Raw genomic sequence first — 24,648 nt, 5'->3', positions numbered from 1 at the left:
GCCGAGAGCTCTAAAACTGGCGCTTTGACAACCGATAACTTCCGTTGCCGATGCTGCTGAATTTTCCACGCTTAATGATCATTCCACGCATTGCAGTAAGTCTACAGGGAAATCAACGTAAATGTACCCAGCGCTTAATAAAAGGAAGTACAACTCCCAAACCCTAACCTGTAAAATGGATTAGAGATGGATTTTGGCCATAAAATGTTTAAGCTGAACTAAGTTTTACAGCATGAAATAAGCATCTCCACTCTGGTCTGTAGAACTGTTGATGAAAGGAGCAAGCTGAGGTCACGGTGATCAATAGCAGAATAACGGAAAACAGATGTGAACTGATAGCTATTGACAGATTGTTCGATAATGCAGTAACTGATTCAAACTGAGAATCAGTGGAGGGATATTAAGAGGTCAATACAGTCTGCATGGTAGCAACCACACACGATTATTACATCACAGTGATGCTGTGACACTGAACACACATTTATAGCAACGCATCGAGATGTAACAACATGTCAAGCTGGCAACAACCAACTGATTACTGACAGGAAACAAGGGCTACGGCATATATTTATTTCGCCACTGGGCTATAGCACTAACAAATTTGTCACATAAGTCTTAAAAATCCTACAAAAATCAACTACAGCACAAACACAAAGGAAAGGTCCACTGTGAGTGACTGCAATTAACTTAACCCAAAACTTACATCCTGCAGTAAAAGCTACAATGTCATTAGTTTTGCAGAAACCTGAAAATAAATAAAATATTGGACTGGATATAGGTTCCTCTTACCCTGTAATTTCGTCTCTGCATTGGTTCTGTAGAGCTCCCCGTGATGTGCGATGGTGCGAGCTGCCTCTAGGTGGTACATGACTACATCTACTCCCACCTCTGCACTCTCCCAGGGTTCCAGTACATCCCCAAGAGCCATACCACGCTCCAGTAAAGACAGGACGGGAATGATGTGAGGGAAGGTGGTGTTGGACAGAGCACTGGATTCTGAAAGCACGGGATAGTTTTGACTTTAGCGCTGTCGATGAATTTTTGTACAAGACCAACCAGCCACAGAAATCTCACCTTTGCCGTCGTTTATATTCTTCATGAAAGGCTTGAGTTTCTTCTCGTATAGAATAGCTCCCTCTGTATGTCTTTGGCGTAAGGTTACCCATGTCTGCTCCAGACGGGATATCTGAGGGAGTGAAAGACACAAAATTAGAATGCGTTTGGCGCTAGCCTTCACGGATTTTCCACGCTAACGACGGTGGCTTCTGACTCTCTTACCTGCGGGAGCTCCAGAGCTCTCATCACAGCAGCAAAACCAAACATGTTGCCCAGGCTGCTTTTCAACTCTGCTGCTAACTGGATGGTCTTATGGAGCAGGGCCGCCCTCTCCTCCGTGCTTCCTGTACAGCCAAGCAGGTCCACAGCCATCATGATAGACATGGTGTAGAACCTGAGAAACAAAGTTTATTTGTTTAACACTTATTTCAGAGGCAAGTCAAGGTCTATTAAAGCCATCCTGAATTCACATCACTCGAGTGAAGTGAGTTGGAATAATCTGAAGGAGCCTTTTAAAAGAAGAAGAAGAAATTTATTATTTAAAGTACTCTAAATAATTTTACAAAAACTTTAGAATGGGACTTATAGTTGAGCAAAAGGGAGCTGTAATGCGTAGGGTGATGCTTCACATTTTGCTTTATAACAAGTTTGACTGCATTCCCATGCCGTTTCATGAAAGAAATATTTATTATGGAAGCAGAGGAACAAGGGGAGCGCAGCAGAAAATCAGAGTAATTGAAGGCGATGATTTACAGAATACGAATAAGAATGGAATCAAAAAGATAATCAATAGCTGGATTAATGAAAGGGTTACTCAGTGATGCATAAAGGAAGATGTTAGAAAAAGAAAAAGCATCTGCACCTCTCCAGTAGGTCAAGTCTCAGTTGGTGTCCATGTGGTAGAGTCAATAACTCAAGCCCTGAGGACACTCCCATCATCCTTTGCATTTCTGGGGTTACACCTAATATTCTAGCAACCTGCCAAATAAAGGAGAAGAAAGTGTGTTCATGGTTTTATGCTTATATTTCTGTTGGGCTACATGCATGTTTATTTTGGTACATAAATCTTTGGCAGTAATATGCATCTCAGTATGCATTTATGTTTAACTTATAAGTTTAAGCTTGCTGCGTTAGCTGCGTGTATTTATTTCTGTATTTTCTTCGTACCGTGCAGTCCACCATGGTAATATGTTTAGCTGCAGCCCTTGCATCCACCTCAGCCAGCAGCTCTTTGACTCTCTTCAATACAGACATCTCCAGAGGCTTATTCTCAGCCGGCATAAGGCAAGACTCATACCTGCACAAGAACGATTACACCACATTAGAAAATACCAAGGCAGCACAGGAAACGGGCACTAGCGAGGATACCAGAAGAGGCCCAACTTGTTTAAAAAAAAGATTGAGAGGACATGACTTTAAATTGATTACGGGGCTCACGCCGGTATCTCAGTTTGTAACCTAATAGAATTTAGTGCCTTCAATAGCAAAAATGGTCCCTGAGTGAGCACAAACATAGAGCATGGGCGCTGTGCAATATCATGCTCATCATCTGCTGACACCAATACATGTACTCATAATATTGACCATCCTCATTAGCAATCTGAGTATACTGTTGTAATATCAGCTGGTACATGGGATGTGATGTGTCCAAAACAACCGCAGCTTTTTCCTGCCATTTTCCCCCAGTATTGCTCACACCAATTTAGCAAATCTCCCCCTGCACCAGAATTTCACAGGGGGACACAAGGATAGCCAGAGGTACTGCCAACTCGGTGCATCCTGCCATTTTCATTTTACAAGCTTCATCTGCTGTGTCCTCTTAAGGCACCGCAAGCCCAATGAAATACAGTATCTGCTGCGTCTATGACCAGAGCAAAAAGCCTGGCCTCGGGCTGTTTCCCCACAGGATTATCAGTTGCTTACTCAAGCCTGTTTTCCACTCCGTTCATTCATGGCTTTACTGCAGAGCCTGTCAAAACTTCCTCACTCACTCATATTTTCGCACTCTATAACTAAATGTCAGCAGGTGTATTGCCCTTTGAGCAGAATATTCTTCAACCTTCCTTAACTGTATACTGACCACACGATAGGCTGGCTATTCACCCTGCTTGTTACTTGTAACACATAAGCTGGTTCTGTTTGATATCCTTTCATGTAACAGCTGCCTTCTGGCTAGGTCTAAAACATTGCAGTTGTTGATATATCTGTCAGTCCAAATGTTAAATCTAGCCATATAACACAACATATAACAAACCGAGAAAAAATTTCACATTTTTTGTGCCTACTCTTCGTCCTATGGCCATAATTCATTAAGAATTATGAAAAACTAAAAACCGAATCATAGTCATGACCTTTCCTCTCAAAACAAGCAATAATATAAGACAAATCATAAAACTCACAAATGCATTTTAGTATGGAGTATGTCCTCGTCATATAATATACAATATGGAAACACCATGAAATACAAATCTGGAAGGCTGGCTTTATTGTTTCGTACCTGGATGGCTTAAACGAGGAAGATGTCTCCACTTGTGGGGCGCTGAACACCCCCTCTCCTTCCTCTCTTGCTCCCTCCACTGTCCCCTCCTCCACCCTCAATCGCTCTACGTAGCTTTTAGTTGGTGGTTTGGGGGGCCCAGAGGGACAAGGTCTGAGGTCACAGTAGCTCCCTGCTGTTTCTGAAGAATGTGATTGGTAGTTGGGATGATGGGCCGGTGAGGAGTGTGCTGAGTGAGAGGTACGTGGGGGAAATTCTGGAGGGTTGTCACTGGCTGAGGGGCTGACTTGGGGGTCGCTGGAGCGACGCATCACAGGGGAGGGAGGGACAATAGCCAGGACCCGCCCACCTGAGTGGGCTCTCTGCCTGGTGACTAAAGAGAAACAGAGAGAGAGCAAAAAGGAACCTTAAAAACTCCGCTGAGTGAGTTAGGGAACATGATTATGTTTTATTTATGCGCCTGAGTCTGTGACTGCCTGGTTACTTACTAGCACTATACGCCGGAGACAATGGGGTTTCCCCGACAGGTGACAAGGGGCAACGATACTCCTGAATCTGGTCCATGCTCATTGCACAGTTCCGCATTGCGTCTTTATGGTGGTGGATCGTCGACGGGCTGCAAACACAGCATTTTTAAAGAGATGTTAAAGAGATGTTAAAAATCTAACATCTCTAACATCTCTAACATCATGCTAAGGTAATATAGGGAACCTCATAAAGCAGTGCAGCTCAGATTCAGATGACAGGAGTGGTGTGGTTAAGGATGTACGGATTTATTCTTGGTGAGAGAAAAGGGAGACGTTTTAGTCGTCATGATAAATAGATGTGTTATTTTCTGAGCAAAAATAAAGTTTGTGACTTAAGCAGGAGCAAAGACGTGGAGTACAGTTTAATCTCTTCTAAACTGGTGAAAAAAAATAGTTAAATAACGTTTAAGATTCACAATCGCCATTCATATCCAATTAAAACCGTTATCAGCAGTAACGCCCACTTTCAAACACAGTTATTTTATCCAATGTGCCTTACATCCATTTCATACAAATAAGGTCAACGTGTTTTTACACTGTACACAACAACGTATTTGTCTGCTCCTCCTTGGTAGATTCAATTTCAAGTTTCAAACACCCTTTGTCGCTGAAACTTGACTGATCCAGTGCAGGACTGAATAAGACAGTGGGCAGCTTCACTCTAATTATTAGGGAGGTGCTAATGGTGTCAGTGAAGTGAGGGGTGGGGGGCTTCAGGAATGTGAAAGGTAAGTGCACTAACTCTGTGCTCAAAAACAACACCAGTGCCACAAACACACACACACAACCTGCAGTTGGGCACAGGTTCCGGCTCTGGTTCTGGTGTTGCCACTGGTGTCTCAACTGGACTTGGACTGTCTGAGTCACTAATCGTGTATATAACATAAAGCAACAATGACGTTACAAGACTGCAGAACATCATCAGGATTTTATTATTATCTGTCCAGCAGGGGGTGTTTGCGGGTTGAACAGCATCTCCGCTTAAACACCGACCTGACTCCCGGATCACTCGGCTCACCTGTGAGGTATGATCTTTTCAGTTGTCAGCCCATCGGTCATAGTGACACTCCTCCTCTTGATGTACGCTCCCCTCTGACTGGACGGTGAGTAGGCAGAGCCTTGCTTGCTGTTGGAGAGGGCAAAAGTGGCTTCTAGGTAGCGCAGAGGGAGAGTTCTGCTTACTGGACAGTAGATGTGGACGCCGCTGGACTGGGAGACCGGTTTGCGTTGACCGACGTAAAACCGCACAAGCTCTTGTACTGAGTCGAAACTATCAGACTCCAACATGTACTGCACCTGGAGAGGAAGAAATAAGAAATTGTGTCACGCACAAAAGCCAACTATCCCTCTAAAATTCAGTGTATACACCTTTCAAAGTACAGTGCGTAGAAGAAGCTGGTAAGTGCTTCAAAAGAAGAAGAAGACATCAATAAGCGGTGTAGCAATTAAAGCTTGGAAACAAAAACTAACAGAGGCACAGCTGGTCAACAAGGCACACCTGTGCCAAATTAGCCTCCACATGTAATTATCTCAGTCATTAGAGGCAGCAAGAGAAAATAAGCCTTTCTAATGGATGGATTTGGCATGCACATAAACACAAATAAAACTACAAAAACACCATTCAGATTAATATTGCAGGTACAACACGATTGTTTGCACGCAGGTTTGACGGAGCTCTTAGTTGAGCTGAAAATGGGAGGAAGGCGCCAAACCGGTAAAGACAGAGGACACGTTCGCAGGTCATACAAGGGTGAAACAACACTGAAGATGGATGCACGGATTCCATTCTGATGCCATCACTGGTACTGTGCATGCTGACTCAGTGGGAAAACTCACTGAGGCATCTAAGTGTAACAGAGCCATTGTTAATGTTATTAGTTACGCCTGTGCTTCTGCTGCTACCATCATGAAGGGACTTCATGCAACTTAAAAGACCAGTGGTAGCTTTTTGTGGTTTTCTGATCTTCGAGGACTAAACAAAAAGACATTTAAAGTACAATCCAACAAAATAAACAGGGATTAGATGATGTTTCAAGCAGTGCCGATTATTAAGCCCCTAAAAGAAGAACATGTACCTTGGTCTCATTGGATTTCACCAGGACTTTACTAATCTTGAAGTGTAGCACCTCATTATCCCACCGACAGGTCAGAACATAGTCACCCACGTTGAGCAGAGAATCGCGCACAAGGAAGTCTCCATTGCGCAAAACCAGAGTCTCTGATACCTATAGATGGAAAAAAAAATACAGAAAGGATGGTTTTAAGCTTGAAAGCAAGACAGCTCACTGATCTGAGCTACAGCTTGTGCGTGAACGTTTAGTTTCTGACACTCTGGTTGTTGAACAATTGAATTTAGAGGATTGTGATTATTTATAACAATGCCTTAGGACAGTTTGTGTTCCTGAAAATAAAACAACTATCTGTCTAGCTGCCAAACTTGTCTGCCGTGCTGCTAAGGAAAGTTTGATTTCGCCATGAAGGATAAAATAATTGATTTTCTTAAGATGCATTTCAGAGTTCAGCACTATTTGTAAAAAAAAAAAGAAAAAGAAAAAAGAAAATAAAAAGAAAGTTATTCTTAAATTTTATTGACAAAACAAGCAATCCAGAAGCATTGTTAGTGTTAGTGAAACACCTCTGGGCTGTACATCTTGCTGTTACTAAACACTGCAGATGGTTTCTGTGAGAAGAAATCACAAATATTGATCTAGTAGCCACACAGCAAGGAAAAAAAAATATTTCAAACTCAGCAGTTTTCCCTTTACAGCAGCCTTCAAGGAGGGAGAGAAAGCAGAATGTGCAAAGCTTTAAATTCATTCAATAAAAGAAATCAAGGCACAGAATATGAAAGGCAACACAGTCCAGGGTTAGCAGTGTCAGATACCAGCAGGAGGCAGTATAAACACAGGTCAAAGGCTCAACAGAAGGGCACAATATTCTTTCTCTACCATTTTCAAACATACCAACAGTATAGATTTAAAAGGACATTAACAAATATGTCTAAAAGGAAAGCCATATTGAGCAATAAACTAGAATACAACAAAAGGAAGATGATCAAGAAGGAGGAACGGGATCTATGAAAGCTAATGTACAGTAACCATCCACAGGGTGCCTGAGATCTATCCACTAGGCATTGTTTTGTAAGCAGGGGGCTGGGGTTTCCCCAAGTTTACACTGGGGTAAATCCATGAATAAATGAATATTTTATGTAAATCAAAGAGGAAAGACTCACAGATGGTTGATTTGAATCTGTGTTTCTATGTGTGTGTGTGTGTGCGCGTGAAAAAGAGACAGAGGTTTATCAAGAGACAGAGGTCGTCTATGAAATACTCTCCACATGTGCATGCAGTGCATGCAGTGCATCAGAGTCTGTGGCTGTGTGTCTCTTTGTATCTATGTCTTAGTCACCAGCTGTGAAATTCAATTGCGTACATCAGCAACACGCGCAGCTGTCTGTTTGGCAGAGATTCCTCCTCCTCATTGCTAAAGCAATTTCTACTGAGCTGTGACAGATGATGGGATTCATTAATCAGTGTCACTCTGTGTGTAAAGCATTTAAACTGGGCTTTCAAAGCCAGAACTTTGGCCAAGTAATCGCTCAACTAACACTACTGGAGGACAACCCACTTCAACCCACAACAAAAAACAAAACAAAAAAAAAACACTCCAATCGCTTCACTGAAATTCTGAATGAATTGGTAGTGAGGGAGGTGGGGGGGATACAAACCATGGCAGCATTAGATCATTAACTTAAAAAATAAAAAAAAGAAGAAGAAAGATTCATACTACGCATCTAAGAGGCTGTGGCATGAAGCCTGAATCAAAACTTTTTCAATCATATCCATTCTTAATAACTCCATTCTTAAACAGGGTAGTCAAAACAGCTTTGGTGTGATCAAAAGCGAGTCAGTTTACAAGCTGCAGCTAATCTTTGAGGCATCTTTGGTGGAAACTTTGCTTTGATTCTGTCCCTGATAAAAGCACAAAAACAGAAGGTAAGCTAAAGTTAGAACACTAATTTGTAACACAACAGTTAAAGCAGGTTCTGCAGTTGAGAGTGTTAGTTATCACAAACAGTGAGACGGTGCATCAGAAGTTGTGGATTAACGTGGATTAAAATTTCTTTCTTTTTTTTTTTTTAAACTTTTGATTGGGTGGACAAAACACACAATGGGATTGCCAAATTAAAAGTTCAAATATGCACAAGTGAAATTTGCAAATTGCTCGGTTAGTACAAAACCCCAAAAGCAAAGGGTCTTCAAAGTGCAGCCAGTGATGCTGCAGTGATGGCTCTTGGTAGGATTTTATGCAGCCTGCAAGCCCAATACTGCAAGTTTTATTCATTTGCAGCTTGAGACATACTATGATGCCGTAAACAGAGCAAGACCAGGGGGAAATAAGTTGTTAATATAATGTTCCTAATAAAATATACAGCCCATAACAGCGATCCGTCTAAAGGTTAAAAAAGTAATAAACCAGAATAAAGGAAAACTTGCATAACCTTCCAAAATAAAAACCAACAAAAACCTTCAATAAAGACTTTTGATTTGTGCATTTTCCCCTGTGCGTTCCTCACAGAGGAAAATGCACACCTTCATAAACTGGCAATCAGTTTAGTCAATTTTCAACTGCATGGATTGACAATGAAAAGTAGGCAACCCCTTACATGTATGAGTCATTCTTTTAGTTACATTTATGTACCAGTATATTATCATGCATATATTCGGGACTTTCAGTGTTGCAAGTATAAAGATTCTACATTGTGCTTCATGAAGTTTGTACCTCTCTGGGTATGTGTCCATGGTACCAGCCATGGCTCCTGATGTCAGCAGGGCTCAGTTTCAGCTCCTCCTCTAGTTCTTTGCGGAGTTTCTCAGGAGGAGACTCCAGCAGGTACTTCTCCTTAGAGAACTGTATGAGCAAAAACAAGAGAAGGAAACCAGACATCAGTTAGGGGTGAACTTGTAGCTTGTACAGTGTACTTGCATGGAGAAAAAAAAGATAAGAGGAAAAGTCTATACATGTCTTATTTGGCAAAACCCCACAGAGATTAAGATTTATTTACAAAAGAGATTTGATTTGTGTGTGTGTGTGTGTGTGTGTGTGTGTGTGTGTGTGTAAAAAATAAATTTGAATACAAGTAACTGTATAATCTAAATAGTATGATAATGTAATATGGGTGTACGGTTAAACAAAGCATCTTTTCCATAAATACGCAGACATGCACAAAAACACACACTTGGTGTTACAGAAGGCAACACTGCAGGGAAGCATCACTGTGTGCTTCCTCCCACACGCACACACACACACACACACACACACACACACACACACACACACACACACACACACACACACACACACACAGAGCAGAAACAATCCGATCGACCCTGACCTGATTACTAAGAGGAAGAAATCATCATGAGCGAGCTCTTATTATTCTTATGTATTATAGAGACGTTGCTTTAGTCTGTGCAGCCTGAAGTGCAGCCACTCAGGAAGTAATTTGTGTTACTGCAATATTACAACAAACCCCACACATTAATACAAATGCGTTACACAAACAAATGGAACATGATTCACATTTCAAAGTCACGTATTTCTTTACAGTAAATGATAAGTGTTTGATTACGTTCATTTTTACTTACATAACATAAAAAAAATTGAAACTAAATCATTAAAATGCTACGTGCTAAAGTACTCTACTATTTGCTTAGGTGAGGAAGATAAAAACAAGGGAAATCCCACACTGGGATGCGTGGGTAATGTGAAGACACCATAAGAAATGATGATTGTGGAAAGATTGAGGTCAGACAAGCGACCAGAGATGATTAAAACAGAGGATGCACATGCACAAATGTGTGTGCACAACGCTTGCACAAATTTGCACAAAGCAAGAGAAAACCACACAGGAGTAAACACAGTAAAAAGGAAATCATCTTGCCTCTGCCAATATGAAGAGAAATGAGACTAGAGACCAAAATAAACAGTAAACAGCCTTGTCACTAAGGCTAGCCTGTCGTTCCACCTAATATTTTCCCTCAGTCAGCCTCTCTTCCGTTCGGGTTCAGTGTTTTTCATCTACTTTCTCTCAATTACTCTTTTTCCCTCTTGCCCACAGTTCCTCTGTTCATTCCCCACAGTCATAAAGTTTCAGCAAGACTGTTGTGTGCGACAGGGAAGCAAGCAGAGACAGCAAGTGTGTGCGAGTGAGGATGGGAAACTGATGATCTCTGTGTGAAGAGTGGGTTGACTGTGTGTGTGAGATACAAAGAGCCAAAGATTCAATCTTATCGTCTCCAGGTCACTGCAAGATGAAATTATTAACTTCCTCCAGTCCCCACTCCTCTCTCCATTTTTTTTTTGCCTTCCTTCTCCAATCCTCCAGGGAAGATGGAGGAATATCACCATGGAGCCTCACTCTCTCAGATTAGATCCGAGGTGTGTATGTGTTTTTGTGTTTATGTGTGTGTGAAGGGGAGAAGAGGCCAATAAAAGAGCAGAGGGGTCAAGTGTGCAGTTATTGCTTTTCCTTGTCTCCGTGGAAACCCATGAGAGGCCTGCCACTGAACTGATGCTCAGCAATGGATGTCGTGTGTGTGTGTTGTGTGTTTATATATATGGGGTTATGAGCGAAATTGAAATGTCAAGAGGGCTCTGTTTAGGATACAGTTCATGGAAGAGATTCACATTAGAGGGACACATTGACAGAGAGACCAAAGAATGGACAGACAATAAACAGCATTAGATGAGGGACGCAGACACACAAAAACATTGGCTTTACTGTATTCTAATTAGAGCTGGGCGATATGAGATTTTTTCATATCACGATATGTTTTTTCATTTCAGGCGATAACGATATCTATCACGATATAAGCCAAATAACTATTTTTGTAAGATTTAAATGTGCCGTTGCTCACAAGTAAAATGTGAAATAATCAGCAGCTTGTTTTTATTTAAATATTTATTTCCCATAATAAGTTCAACAGGGTAGATGTACTTAAGGAACATGAGACTTTTTCAGATAAATAAAGGCAAATATTGCAAACTACACAAAAGGCAGCCGCTAAAGCGTTTAAGTTTCAAAATAGAACAAACGAAACAGACTAAATTGTCAATTCCACTTAGAAACAAAATATTAATTCTAAAAATAAATCTTAGTTTGTTTTACAGAAGAACAGACAAAACTGACTAACTTTTGTCAATATCAAATAAACTGAGAACTAAAAGGAAATTCTCAATCTCTCCTTGTTGTATAGCTGAGCTTTTCAAACAGTTTTAACAGTTACTTTAGTCTGACAAAAGCTGAATGACGAATTAGCGCTTCCAGTCAGAGACTGAGGCTACGTCCACACGTACACGGGTATTTTTGAAAACGGAGATTTTCCGTTTTCGTTTTAAAAAATAATCCCGTCCACACATAAAGGCAGAAATGAAGGAAAACGCTGCTATGAACATGCCAAAGCAGCAGGTGGCGCTAGATTCCTAACCGTGCAGAAATATTGGCCAATCAGAAGTCTAGAAGCCTCGGTGGGAAAAAGTAAACAAAGCTGGGGCATAGAAGCAGAACCAAGTCGTATGTGTGGACAGACAGTAACTGTGTGTATATGTAAGCATTTAAACACTGCAGAGAGTAGAATTAACAGTATTGTAGAAATTCATTTCACCGAAACAATAACGTGGCGCACAGTGTGACGCATGCACCAGTTTATTGTATTTCCAGACTTGCTTTCAGCACAATTTACAGTGCACGCTACTCTGTTTTTTGTCAGACTTGAAATAGCCGAAATACCTTCACACTACGGAACTTCTATGGCTCTTCCGTTCGACAATCTCTCCGGCATTGGAACCATCATCTGTTTTCTCTTCGGTAACCTTCGGTCACGCTGGGTTGATTTTTCTAGTCGGCACACTCATTTCCTCCATTACCCGGGCGGTACGGTGGCTGGCTGCTTCCCAAACAAACACACGTGCGGCTTGGCACTTGTGCTGTACGTAACAAGTCACGCGACGTGACGCTGCGGCTGTGATTGGTTCGGCTCTGCGCTACTTAATTTGGATTGGCTGACCTTTTTATTTTTATTTTTATTTTTTTAAGAGGACAAGTGCGGCGAGGTCTATCGCGATAGCTTAATTTCTCTATCGAGTAAAAGTTATATCGCGATACATATCGTTATTGTTCTATCGCCCAGCTCTAATTCTAATATACCAAAAAACACGCACTTATCTTAATCATGACATACATGTAGCGCAGTAGAAATTCTCTTTGCCGTGTTTGGACACCTCTTTTGTTCTTAGAGCTTTTCTAGCTTTTTAAAGCCACTTTTTAAGAGTTGTCGCTGCCATCAAATTCATAATGTGCTAATATTTTTCATAAACAGTTTTTTCCATGCACAGTACATCAGTCAAAAATGGTGCCAAAGGGAAAAAAAACCCCAAATAACACAAATACAAATATAAGCAGTGCTCTCTTACTTGAATTTGCTGTTGGTTTAGTAGCTTCACAAAAAGTACATGAACAGATTTCCTTTGAAGGATGTGTACATACTGAGCACGAATTCCTCAACATAACAGTCATATAGGACAAAAAAACAAAAAACAAAAAAAAAAACTAAACAAAAACAGACTAGTTGCATTATGAGCCAACAGGCAGACAGACAGGAGGAGAACAGAAGCCACCACACAGCGTAACAGTCAGAAACAGACAGACAAAACAAGTAGCATACATAAAGACAAGACATCAGACATTCAAAACGGCACAGAGGCAGACAGACAGACAGACAGACAACACAAACTCATTAATGTAGACAGTGAGGCAGACTTGCAGGGAGACAGGTAGCCCATTAGGGGATGAGAGAGTTTGGGCAATTTAGCAGCTGATGCAGGACTTTGCTTCCCCAGGGGGTTAGGAGAGAGAGAAGTGTGTGTGTGTGTGTGTGTGTGTGTGTGTGTGAGTGCGTGTGTGTGTGTGTGTGTGTGTGTGTGTGCGTGTGTGTGTGTGTGTGAGTGCATGTGCACGTGTGTGTGTGTGTGAGTGCATGTGCACACACAATTCCAATGTGTGTGATTGTGCATTCACATGGATGAATGCACAATCACACACATGTGTGTATGTGTGCATAGAGTAAATGTGAGTTCTTGGGTGGTGCTTTTAATGGTTGGGGTTCTGTTCTTGAAGGAGGCAGAGTTGATGAGAAAGAAACTCGGGCTTTAAAAAAAAGATAAAAGCCCGGTTAGGATAAGGAGGGTTTCATGGAAAGAACGTGACTAGGGGGAGAGTCAGGAAACAGGCGATAGGGGTTAGGGTTTTATGTGTGAAAATGAGGTACAGATAACAACACAGTGCAATCCATCACCTAATTTACACCAACATGCACTTGCGCCACTGCTCCTCACAGCAGGCCAATTAGACGGTTTCATCTCATGACATCACTGCACTCTCCCAGAGTGAAAATTGACACCGCTATCACTCAGCATCAGTGGGAGAGAAAAAAAAAAAAAGAACCACCCAAAAGGAAAATGAAAGAGATGATAATGGGGAGAAATGCTAAATATATGCACATATTTATACATATATTATGCATGCACATTTTTGCACTATTTTTGTTGTTTGTGTGTTTGGTTCTATTCTGCCTGTTAATACAAAACTGGATATTTCCTGCGTTTATTATTTTTGCTTTCCCAGATCATTTTCCAGTTAGTGTCCAGTGTCCAAAATATAAACAACTCTACAAGTGGAAGTGTGGGTATGGTGATGTCAGGTCGAAAATATAAAGCCACAGGTATTTACAATGCAAAACACAGTGGGGTAGAGCATTAACTGAGGCACAAACCAGCGTGTTGCTGTTTGTGCTTGAAATCGCTTCTTTGCTCATTTTTGCTGAAGGAGTACAATGCCAAGTACCTCGAGCAATTTGAAGTGATACGTCTACAAACAAGCAACACCAGAAACGAAGCCATCAGTGAGAAATGAAACGGAAAATGTTTGCTGACAACTATTAAAAAAAAAAACAACCTCCAGGGAAACAAAAATAAAGTCCCTGGAATTTAGCAGCGTGGATGTAAGGTGGGAAAAAACCCAAACAGAAGGACCAAATTCCAACAGGCACAACCACCGACAAAGGGATGAATGCACTCTAAACAGACTGCAGCACTTGGATCTGAGCTCATGTCAGAATACACCTCCTTTCTTTTTCAGCAAGTGTGCTGGCCTCTCACCCCACCGTCATGGTAACACTCTGAGCTGTGGTGGCACTGGCGGTTTTAGCAGGAGGGGTGGGATCCCACCTCATCTGCACACACCAACTCTGAGGTCAGGGGTCCAATTCCAGAAGAACCTTTTTATTCCTTGATCCGCTTTCTTTTCCTCCTCCTCACTGCTCCCCTTCAGCCACATCTCCTCTCACTGGAGGCGATAGAGACCCAGTTCATCGTATAAGTAGCCGTCAATCCTCCTATCTCCGATTACACACCCCCACCCACTCTGCCATATACACATTGTAGGGGTTTATGTGTGCATACGTGGCCAATATCACCCCACTCCAGCCGGCTGTAATCCCTCTGTGCCCTCCAGCCTGATCTACACTGTTATATTCACGCTGGTTCTCATGGGTGTAGTAGTCTCTAAGTCGCATGTAAAATGATATGAGCATTAGAGGGGGAGGGCAGGTAACACAAGCCTTCTTTATTTTTTCTGAGCAAGGTACGAGCAGCGTTGAATCAAAGCTAATTCAACTGCTTTTGCAATGATGCAATAAAGACGGCTCAAAAGTGGATCTGATAATCTCGTTCGCCAGTTAGAAAGTGAAAAAGAAGCATGGTCTGTGTGATGTGTAGTGGTTTGCTCAAATGTTTTAACCACATTATCTACAATGCACGTTAAACTGCTCTAATCACTCTCTGACAATGCAGTCAGAGAGGATTGTGCGTTAATTAGAGGAATACTCTATCGCCTGGTGACTAATTAAATATCTGCTCAAGTCAAAAAATTTAAAAACAAAAATGCAATGATAAAAAAAAATTAGCTTTTTTGAGCTGACCTTGATTCAACCAGAGCCCAAACCTCTGTAGCATTTAACAGGAATGAACCTTCTTAACATTTTTTGGCAGTGTGCCTGGGATTTTGTCAGACTAACAGCTTTTACAATTCATCTTTCTCTTATAAGCAAGCTCACATGCCATTCTCATGAAAGAGTCAGACACCAACAAAAAGAAAAACAGAAAAAAAAAAAAAAAAGAGGTTTGCTTGTAGTTTCCCCATTTCAGTTTAACATAATAAGTTTTCCTATTATGTTAAATAATAAGTGCTGTAGCTTGCTTGGCTGAGCAGGCAACCCCCATACTACAGGAGAGACCTGGGTTCAAGTCTGCCAAAGACCATTTCTATCATGTTATTTGCCCCAAATCTATACCTGCCGTCCTGTCAACTCTGTGAAGCATCATGTTGAATAAAGGCTAAAATCCTAGGATACAGCCTTTTCTTGAACAGTGGCCTGAAACTTGACCTGAAGTTGTCTATATGAGGTCCTTTAGCTAGGCATGGATGATGTTTTACTTCAGGAGAAATGTTGAAAGTTAAGGAACTTGGAAAGAAAAGCGTCTGGACTTCTTTAAGTTGCTTGAAGACGTTTCACCTCTCATCCGAGAAGCCTCTTCAGTTCTAGGGTCAGATATTGAAGAGTCCCAGATTTAAGTCCTAGGGGAGTGTATCCCCAAGAGGGTCATGAACCCCCTGTTGATCTTCTACCCAATCACATGAGCCAAGGTGTGAAAACAGGTGTAGGTCACACAGATTTTGGGTGAACTCATTGTGAAACCTAGACCCATCATATCATGTGATTTCGTGAGGTCAAATGGCGGGGATGTGAGTGGGCATTAAGGCGTCTGGGAAAGGATCTCAAAACTAGATTATAGATGGCAGACAGTTGATGTAGTAAACCAACCCCTCTGTTCAAAGATGGTTGTTCACAGTGGACATAGATGGCTTCTTTCACTCCTCTTTCAAACCATCTGACTTCTCTGAATAAAGTGTGAACATCGGCATCCTCGAAAGAGTGACCTTTATCCTTTAGATGCAGACGGGCAGCCGAATCGTGTCCCATGGAGGTGGCTCTTCTATGTTGTGCCATGCGTTTATGAAGTGGCTGTTTGGTCTCTCCAATGTAGAGGTCTGAGCATTCCTCGCTACACTGTACAGCATACACTACGTTGCTAAGTTTGTGTCTTCTTGATTACAGCAACTGTCAGCATGAATATGTCAGTCAATCTTGAGGTAAAGGTGAAGGGGTACTGAAAGATGTCCATTTAGAATTAGGCAGAATAATGGGAAAACCACTACAGGAGGTTTGGAGGGGGTGATGGGGCAATGGGGGCTTGGTGGACCTGCATGGAAGCCAAGGAGGGTTAGGGTTCTCTCCTTTTCCGGAGTATATAAAATTTTTATGAGATGGGAAAAACTCTAATAACCATGCATAATAATCATTGCAATCATGCAATAATGCATGCAGTGACTGAGGCTTTTTGAGCAGAAGGTGCAGAAGAATTGCTTCAACTGAGCTAAGGTTAAAAAAAACAAAACAAAAAAAACCAAAAAAAACCACCTTCCGCAATTAAACAACAAAATCAAATAATGGAGATATTAAAACTAGAATTGCCCCAAATCAGTTTGGCCCATCCCAGCTTGGCCTGAGAATCAAACTTGCCAATTTGTGCCCCCCCCCCCAAAAAAAAGAAAAAAAAGAATTAAAAACCCCACTGAGATAAAAACAGAAATTTTGATACCTCATGTTATCGGACAATATCAGAGAAACAACTAGTCTCTCAGACATAGAGAGTGATGCCTAGTATGCAGCCAGAGAAAGGGAGAGAGAGTATGAGAGTGATAACAGTGACCTTCTATTGTCATTAGGAATGAATGTCTCTTATAAGTACGCACTCAAACACACACAAAACGCTCTCCTTTGGAAGCGCTGGATGCTGATATACTGTCCCACAGAAATCTAAACACACACACACACACACACACACACACACACACACAGAGCACTGATTCGAGCTGTCAGTCAGTATTGGTGTCGGCGCAGAGACCCCCTGTATTGAGTGACAGCTGGTGGACAGGATATGACATACAAATACACTCCCACTGAGACTGTAGGAAGCACAGTGCCACTGCGCTGCACGGCTCCACTTTCACAAAACTACGCTTGCCTTATGCTGCAATAGCTCTGATTTTTTTTACTTTCTCGGGACTTCTCGGGTTATTGCCTCCTTTTTTTTCTTATCCCAGTCTATCTATAACTCAATTTCAAGTCCCTTTTTTTCCCCAGGCATGAAGTGGTAGTGGCAAAACAAACCTATAGGGAAGAGGTAGTTGGCGCAGTTGCTCCTCAGATTTTATTTATTTATTTTTTAATCCATCTAAGAGAAAGTTCAGTCACTGCTAAATTTCCCAGTTGGGTGGCTCACTGGCCAGGCTGCTGCTGTAGCAGTCCTCAATATTAATTTGCGACTCCTCCCATGAGTTTGCAGTTTCTTGCTTGACAACTACACCATATTGGACTGCAGCTGCCATCAGTAGTACTTTTTCTACTCTGGAGATTCAATTCAATTCAAGTTTATTTAAATAGTGGCAAATCACAACACCAGTCACCTCACAGTGAGCCAGCGGCTTCAACTAGAATCTGCAGTAGGTGGAGAGTTGATTCATGTGGGGCTACATGGGGATGACCCATCCTTCATAGCAGAACAAGAACTACCATCGCCACAAATGAATGCAAGACCAGGGAGCTGGAGACTCACTTAAGAAGCAGCTCACTGCATTACTCAGTTGTTTATTGCCACAAAGAAAATAGCAAATAATATCAGCACTAAGAGAATTTAAATTTGCAAGAAACCGTGAAAAAAAGGAAAATAATGTGCATGGAGTTTGGAGCATAAGTCTGTACATCCTCCACCAAATCAGAGGAAAACACAGTGGTCTCCAAGTATGGCAGAAAGAACCGCAGAGATAAAAGACCCTAATCCACCTCTTAAGTCTGCCATCATTAGCCATTTCTGGGTCTCTTTTTCGGTTCCCAAACTCAAACAAAATACAGAGTTAATAAAACGTTTTCTTCCTCTTACATAAAATGTTCAGTGTGGTGTTACAATAAAGCTTAATATCCAGACACAGATGAAAAAGAGGATTTATCAAGTTTAATGGGGTGAAAGGAAGGAAGTTAGCAGAAAGTTAGCGGGCTAGTTTTCATCTAAAGATGATAAACCATATTCTGACTCCAAGACTTTAAAAATAAAACAAAATGTACAGCTCTGCTATCACTTTGGACACAAATGAAGACCAACAACTAAACAGCGGTAATCTTTTAGGATTATTGAAGTTGGGCTAGCTGGCATATAGTATGCTACCTGGTGGCTAGCTACAGAGCTATTAAACACATTAGCAGGGCAAACATGGAGGATGAGCACTAACTCAAATGCAATCATATGACCTGAAAAATACGCTGAAAACGGACCATACTTGGGTCAAGAGAACATCTGAGATGATTTATCCACAACATTAATATAGTACTGTGTGGGCTGTATTACTTGCTAATGAAAATTCCTCATCCTCAGCTTCATGTACCCATTTAAACCTTTTAAACCTTAGTTACCCTCAGAGTGATTCTCTTCTGAAGCATTTGAATATTTGGTGTCTGGCAAACCATGGGCCCATGGGCTGTAGGTACATTGTGATGATTTAAAAACTGAGCTTAAAAATGCAATGCACATAAACAGTGCTAAAGAGCCAGAGCGGCCTACAATGACTACTGTTCATTTAGGGGCTTGTTTTCTAATAAATTTTTTAAAAGATACAAAGCGTTACAACATGTTAAAAAGACAGCAGCATTAATGGGCGCGGCAGGAATTTGGAGCCGAAAGCAAGGTTGATATGTCATCATTTAATAATAATAATAATAATAATGATAATAATAAGCTACTAAAGGTTAATTCCTGTATTTAGTGTGCCTTTCAATACCAAAACTGTGAAAACACAATGTTACTTGTTTTTCTTTGGTACTCTGGGCAGTGTAGTCACCAAGGCAACAATTCTTCCAGAACAAATGTAATTCTACTGGTACTGACTGCTAAATTTCTGGTATCCCTAATTACTGCAGTTGGTAAGTAAGAGACTGTGTTTCCAGACATTTCAGTAAATGTACTCCCTGGGCAGTAACAAAAAAACAAAACAAAACAATGCACCAGAAATGACTGTTATAATTGCCCTTTGTCTGGTTGTGCCATGTGAGCTGCAGCTTCTGCTACATCTCAGCACATTAGGTTAAAGCAGGTTGAACTGAGAAGTGGCTCCACAGAATCATTTTACCTTAAATGCTCCACTCTCTGCTTAAGGTTATCCAGGCAAATTTGAAATCAAGTCTGAACCCTGGTGATGCTTCATCACCTGACCTCCCACTGCATCCTTATAAAATCAGTTAAAACTGGTGAGTAAAGCGACACTAAAATCAGAAAGAATGAAGACAGACAAGTTGAAAAGAGAATATTTTTCCTTTAATATACTACTGTATCTGCCTTCTCTATAGACCAAACAGTCTCAGTGTCCCTGTATGACTCTGCCATTCATATTTTAATCTCCCTTCTTCTGTGATGCACTTACTTTCTGTTTCCTGTTTCTCTCTTTCTCTCTCTCGCTGTCTCTACACCTGGTCAACAGCATCTATCAGCACTTTGATGAGAAGACCATTACAGATAGTAAAATGTGTATGTATGTATGTATGTATGTATGCATGCATGCATGCCACAGCCAAAGATATATATGACAATCAGCTGCCTAAAGGGCTGAATGTCCTCCATGTGAGAGGGTGGTTTTGTTTATCACAGTTATACTTACAACCACAATACTAGCACTCTGGTGAAGTGAATTTGGGTAAATTTATTTTGTTTTAGTCTGTTTTGTTTTTCTTAAATCTGTAGAATTTGTTGCACATGACAGCACTGTCTCTGGCACTGACAAATGTGCACAAAAAGTAATCAAACATCCCACAAATTCCAAAAAGAAAAAGAAAATTATCTAAAAAATATTTTATCCCCACAAACTTTAACAGAGAAACCCTTATACACATACAAATGAAATGCTGACAGACACACACACACACACACACACACACACACACACACACACGAGCGAAGAAGATTTTAATGATGTTTGACTGTTAAGCACAAGCACACTTGTCTCGCTCGCCTCCTAACCCACGGTTTCTCTGCTAAACAGGCCTATAGGCTATGCTTGCTCTCTCTCGCTCTCTCTCACACACACCCACAGACACACACATACAACTCTAAGGGAAGTAAACACTCATTTCCCAAAAGAATTTGTAAAGACACCCCCCACCCATACATATCCCCATTTTCACACCAATGAAAATACAAAAATAAACCCAACCAGAAACAGAGAAGTAACATGGACACAAACAAGATCATACCGCAACAAGGACACATGCAGATATACACAAATACCCACAGACACAAGTGCACACCTAGGTCGAGCTGGCGATGACGCCATTCCATTTTGCTACAGATACCGCTGACATGTTTAGTCATTAAAGAAACAGTCACCCAGAGTACAATACAGACTGAAAACACAGATTTAATTAGATGTTTCTCAGGATGAAATAAGACTGCTTAGTTCAACGCAATTCAATTTAGATTACCTTAATAGCTGCTTCTGCTGATGACAAAGCGCTGTATCCACACACACACACACACACACACCAAGAATTGCTGTAATTGGATACACTCACAAATTTAACACAATTTACAAACGTGCAAAGTCCAGCTGCAGAGTTGCTCAGTGTGTAGGCAATGGTTGAGTCTCATTTTCTAAGCTCTTCAATCCATCAGCTTCTTACTATGATTGTAGGTAAATGGACTGTGTTCATGTAGCACTTTTCTAGCTATATTGAGCACTCATTGTCCTTTCCATATGCACACTGATACACTGTCTTTATACGATAAATAAGGTACTCTTCCTACCACACACACACACCTACACACACACACACACACACAGACACACACACACACGTACAAAATGCCCAAAGACGCTTGAACTTGCACACACAGGATTGAAAGACCAACTTTATAATTATTATTCTCCCTCCTGAGCCAACTTAAGTGTATGCAACAATTGGAAAATAGTGATATCTCTGATGTACATCTCAGAAACAATCGTCTATGGTAAGATTTAAATATGAATTCAGTGATTGCTTATTGGATGTCTTGTGACAAGATATTGATAATGCTAAATATTTATTATTTAATGTTACAGAAAACTTTCCAGGGGCCTTAAAAACACACTGCTTAAATGTCAATGCTTTAAAACCTCTAATAAATCTCTAGAAACACAAACATAAAAAAACATTTCTTTCATTTTTAACATTTTTAATACAGTCGGTTCAACTGTTTAATACAAATGTGAGTGAGACAGACAAGTAAGAGTGATATCCTGATGCACTGGTTAAAACAGAATCACTACATAGAAGAAAACACACAAAAAGGGCTTTACGAACCTCAACCAAACAATATTACTGCATGCATTCACACTACTCTCTTACAGTCGACTCAGCAATGCCACACCTATAGATGCCGTTGTCATGGTAGCGCCATACCCTGCATGCCCCAGCTGGTGTTTCCCTGAGGAAAAATGTCTGGGTGTGTGTAAGTGTGTGTGACAGAGAGAAGGTTAATGCGCTGCATGTGTGCTTTGCTCTGTCATGTGCAGTGACGTGCACCGAAGAGGAAAACATGGCGGGTTGAGAGCAGTTATAATGGTATCCCATTGTATGTACAATTGTGTGTGCGTATGCACACATGTGATCTGTTCCCAAAGTATTAGTCTCTTAACACTTGAGTCATCAGTTTTCCCTACGGACAAGTGGTTAGTTGAGTCCATCACCCCTGACTGAAGATGATTTCCAATTCAGGTCTTATTGAAGATGGACAAAACAGCGGATGAAGATACAAAGCCTCAAAACCCTTTACTGCCAGCACAGTGCTGGTAGTGAAAACACAACAATTAGATGAAAACAAAGTCATGAAGCCACTTCAGCAGCCCACTCAGTCACACTATGTGTTGCTCTGTTACCATGACTCATGCTTTAAATTTACACACATTGCAGTATGCGGTGACCTGTGTTTCTGCCGGCATGGCTGAGAGGACAAGTACAGCATTTATTAGTCATATTTCCAACTGAGTTCTTTTTACAAGACCATCAGGCACAGGAACTGGTCTGGTCACACTTCTGATACAAGCACCAACCTACGAGGCTGAAAGGAGTCAATCCTCAATGGCTTCCATGTAAAAATGCCCAATTTACTGAAATTACCTTACCCCATTCCAATTTGGATAGGTTGGAGTAATTTGGTATGAGCCTTTTAATTACATAAGTCAAAGTGCCCGGAGTGCTGTAAATTCATTATCTCAATAAAAAACAAGATTTTCGAGAAGAAGATAAAACAGGGAGGGTTAGAGTTACCCTAACCCCATCACGCCACATGTCACAACATGCATGCAAAAAGTCCACTTTTGAAGTATAAAAATCTGGTTAGTTTTTCTTATTTACCCTAATCAACAGACTTTTTTGTTCATGGATGCAGCTTGATAACTAAGCACCCTAACCCCGTTAGATGAAAACTTGGTGATGCGTTCACTTGCAGTTCAATAAAACAAGAATAAAATTGCCACAATCGTAAAAATTGAAGCTGGAAATGGGAGTTTAACAAACCAGTGTAGTTACAGTCAACGTCAAGAAAGACCACACTCAATCACATCTGTGCAAAAAAAACCTTTAAACGCATTCTCAAAATATAGCCTGCACATAATATAACTCAAGATGCTCGTTAACCCCAGCTGGCACTGCTAAAACAACCCTATCCATCTTTCCTGCTTGGCCAAAGCTCAGAGTAATCTCAGAGAATTGAGGATTTGCTGGTCAATCACTGCAATTCCACCTGCCTTTCTCTGCTGCTCATAATTCACCTTTCCCTCACTGCGGTGCAATTTATAGACAGCTCAAATGTACACATTTGTCTGACTCATCACATGGCTTTCCTTTACTTCGCTGCTTTAGCCAATTTTCCCCTCTCATCAGGTTTCGCTTCCTCCATCTACCGTGCTATGGGCAAACACTGCAGCCTTTTTTTTCTGCGCCTCACGCTTTTATCTCGATATGTTATGCTCCGTCTTCAAACACTGATCTTTTCCTGAACTCGTCTGTTTGTTTGTTTTTCCCCCATACGCCTCCTTCTCTGACACATACCTGTTAAGTAGGGAGAGCTGTGAAGGATGGAGATGAGAACGTAAGCCTGAAGAGGTCAGCTGTCTTATTTCTTGCTTTTCTAACCTGCATCATGCTTGATCTGTCTTAACATGAACTTTGGTATCCTTCCCACTTATTCCATTCCACCTTTTGTCTCTCTCCTTCCATTCCTTTATTCACAGTCATTCTTTCTAGTTTTTCCTCTCACTCCGCCCGTACACCTGCCCTATTCTGCCATCATATCATTCCCGCCTCTGTGCTCTTCCCCTCACAGATCCACTCAGCCGGTATGTCAGTGTGTAGTTGCTTGCAAGGAAATGTCTGCGTTGATATCAAACAACAGCCGAGGCATCACCTTGTTGCATCAGTCGAAAGGCAAAGGGAGAGAGAAAAGCGATGTATTAGAAAGCAAGAAAATAAAGAGGTAAGGGAAATCTGTAGTTTAAAGCCTCGTTCTCCTCAAATTATACCAAACACACCTGCCAATTCGATGGTCTCTTTAAGCTGGAAAATTTCCCTTTCATGTCCTCTGACACATCAGCACTGCTGATGCGCTGCATTGCTGCCTGCTGGTTCAACCTGCCCGTTATCTACCCGCATGTTCCAGGGAATATTTACTCATTATTCCCCTTATTTGTATTTTTCTGAAATCATATTTATTTATTTAAAATACCAATATTCTTTAATCCGCAGGATAAATATGATCTTTCTGAAGTTTAACCTCCATTTCACTCCGGTTAAAAATATTATCACCTTGTCTTTAATTGAAACCCAGAGTTGTTAGTGTCTGTGACAGCCAGGACCAGCTGGGACAGCTGAAAGATGCTCTGGGCAGTTTATTCACTCTGCTGGAAATACAAATCTAATCTTTAATTTTGGCAGTGCAGAGAAGAGGCTGCGGCTGGTGGGGCAGAGGGCTGGGAGACTGGTGATTGTCTGCAAACTGTGGTTGTTTCTAAAAATGACCTCATTATGAGAAAACGGCTAATTATAGTATGGTAAATCAGTCGCAATAAGACTCAACTGTGCACCGCTTCAGTCTCCACCACTTACACATGGACACGCACGCACATGCAGTTTCCCCTAAGGGCTTTGCCACTTGCCGTCCTCTGCACCTCCTTCTCTGGCCTCACCCATTAATGGCTAATTTGCTGGGTTTTGGGGTTAAAGGTCTTTACATTGATGGATAGAAGGTCTCAAGCCTCATCAATACTAGCCCACCTCTGTTAACACACAGACACACACACACACACAC

General features: G+C 41.3%; 1 protein-coding gene across 3 annotated transcripts in view; it reads right to left on the bottom strand.

Annotated features, from left to right (window-relative positions):
• The window catches only part of sh2d3ca (SH2 domain containing 3Ca), a 55,371-nt gene that overhangs the window by 2,446 nt on the left and 28,277 nt on the right, over positions 1–24,648 (bottom strand). For 2 of the 3 annotated variants that reach the window (XM_005729277.1, XM_005729279.1), the window contains 11 exons: positions 8,863–8,991; positions 6,156–6,305; positions 5,099–5,376; positions 4,869–4,946; positions 4,042–4,169; positions 3,554–3,926; positions 2,224–2,353; positions 1,919–2,034; positions 1,279–1,450; positions 1,075–1,186; positions 790–996 (listed from right to left, as the gene is read on the bottom strand). In XM_005729277.1, coding sequence (XP_005729334.1) covers positions 790–996; positions 1,075–1,186; positions 1,279–1,450; positions 1,919–2,034; positions 2,224–2,353; positions 3,554–3,926; positions 4,042–4,169; positions 4,869–4,946; positions 5,099–5,376; positions 6,156–6,305; positions 8,863–8,991 — 1,873 coding nt within the window. The remainder of the gene's footprint in view (positions 1–789; positions 997–1,074; positions 1,187–1,278; positions 1,451–1,918; positions 2,035–2,223; positions 2,354–3,553; positions 3,927–4,041; positions 4,170–4,868; positions 4,947–5,098; positions 5,377–6,155; positions 6,306–8,862; positions 8,992–24,648) is intronic. The other variant, XM_005729278.1, reaches the window with a different exon arrangement.

This window comes from Pundamilia nyererei, unplaced genomic scaffold (assembly GCF_000239375.1).
Source record: "Pundamilia nyererei isolate P.nyererei 1_Seehausen unplaced genomic scaffold, PunNye1.0 scaffold00032, whole genome shotgun sequence".
Lineage (NCBI taxonomy): Eukaryota > Metazoa > Chordata > Actinopteri > Cichliformes > Cichlidae > Pundamilia > Pundamilia nyererei.
Note: the sequence above shows the minus strand (reverse complement) of the source record. Positions and strands in the feature narration are given on the sequence as shown.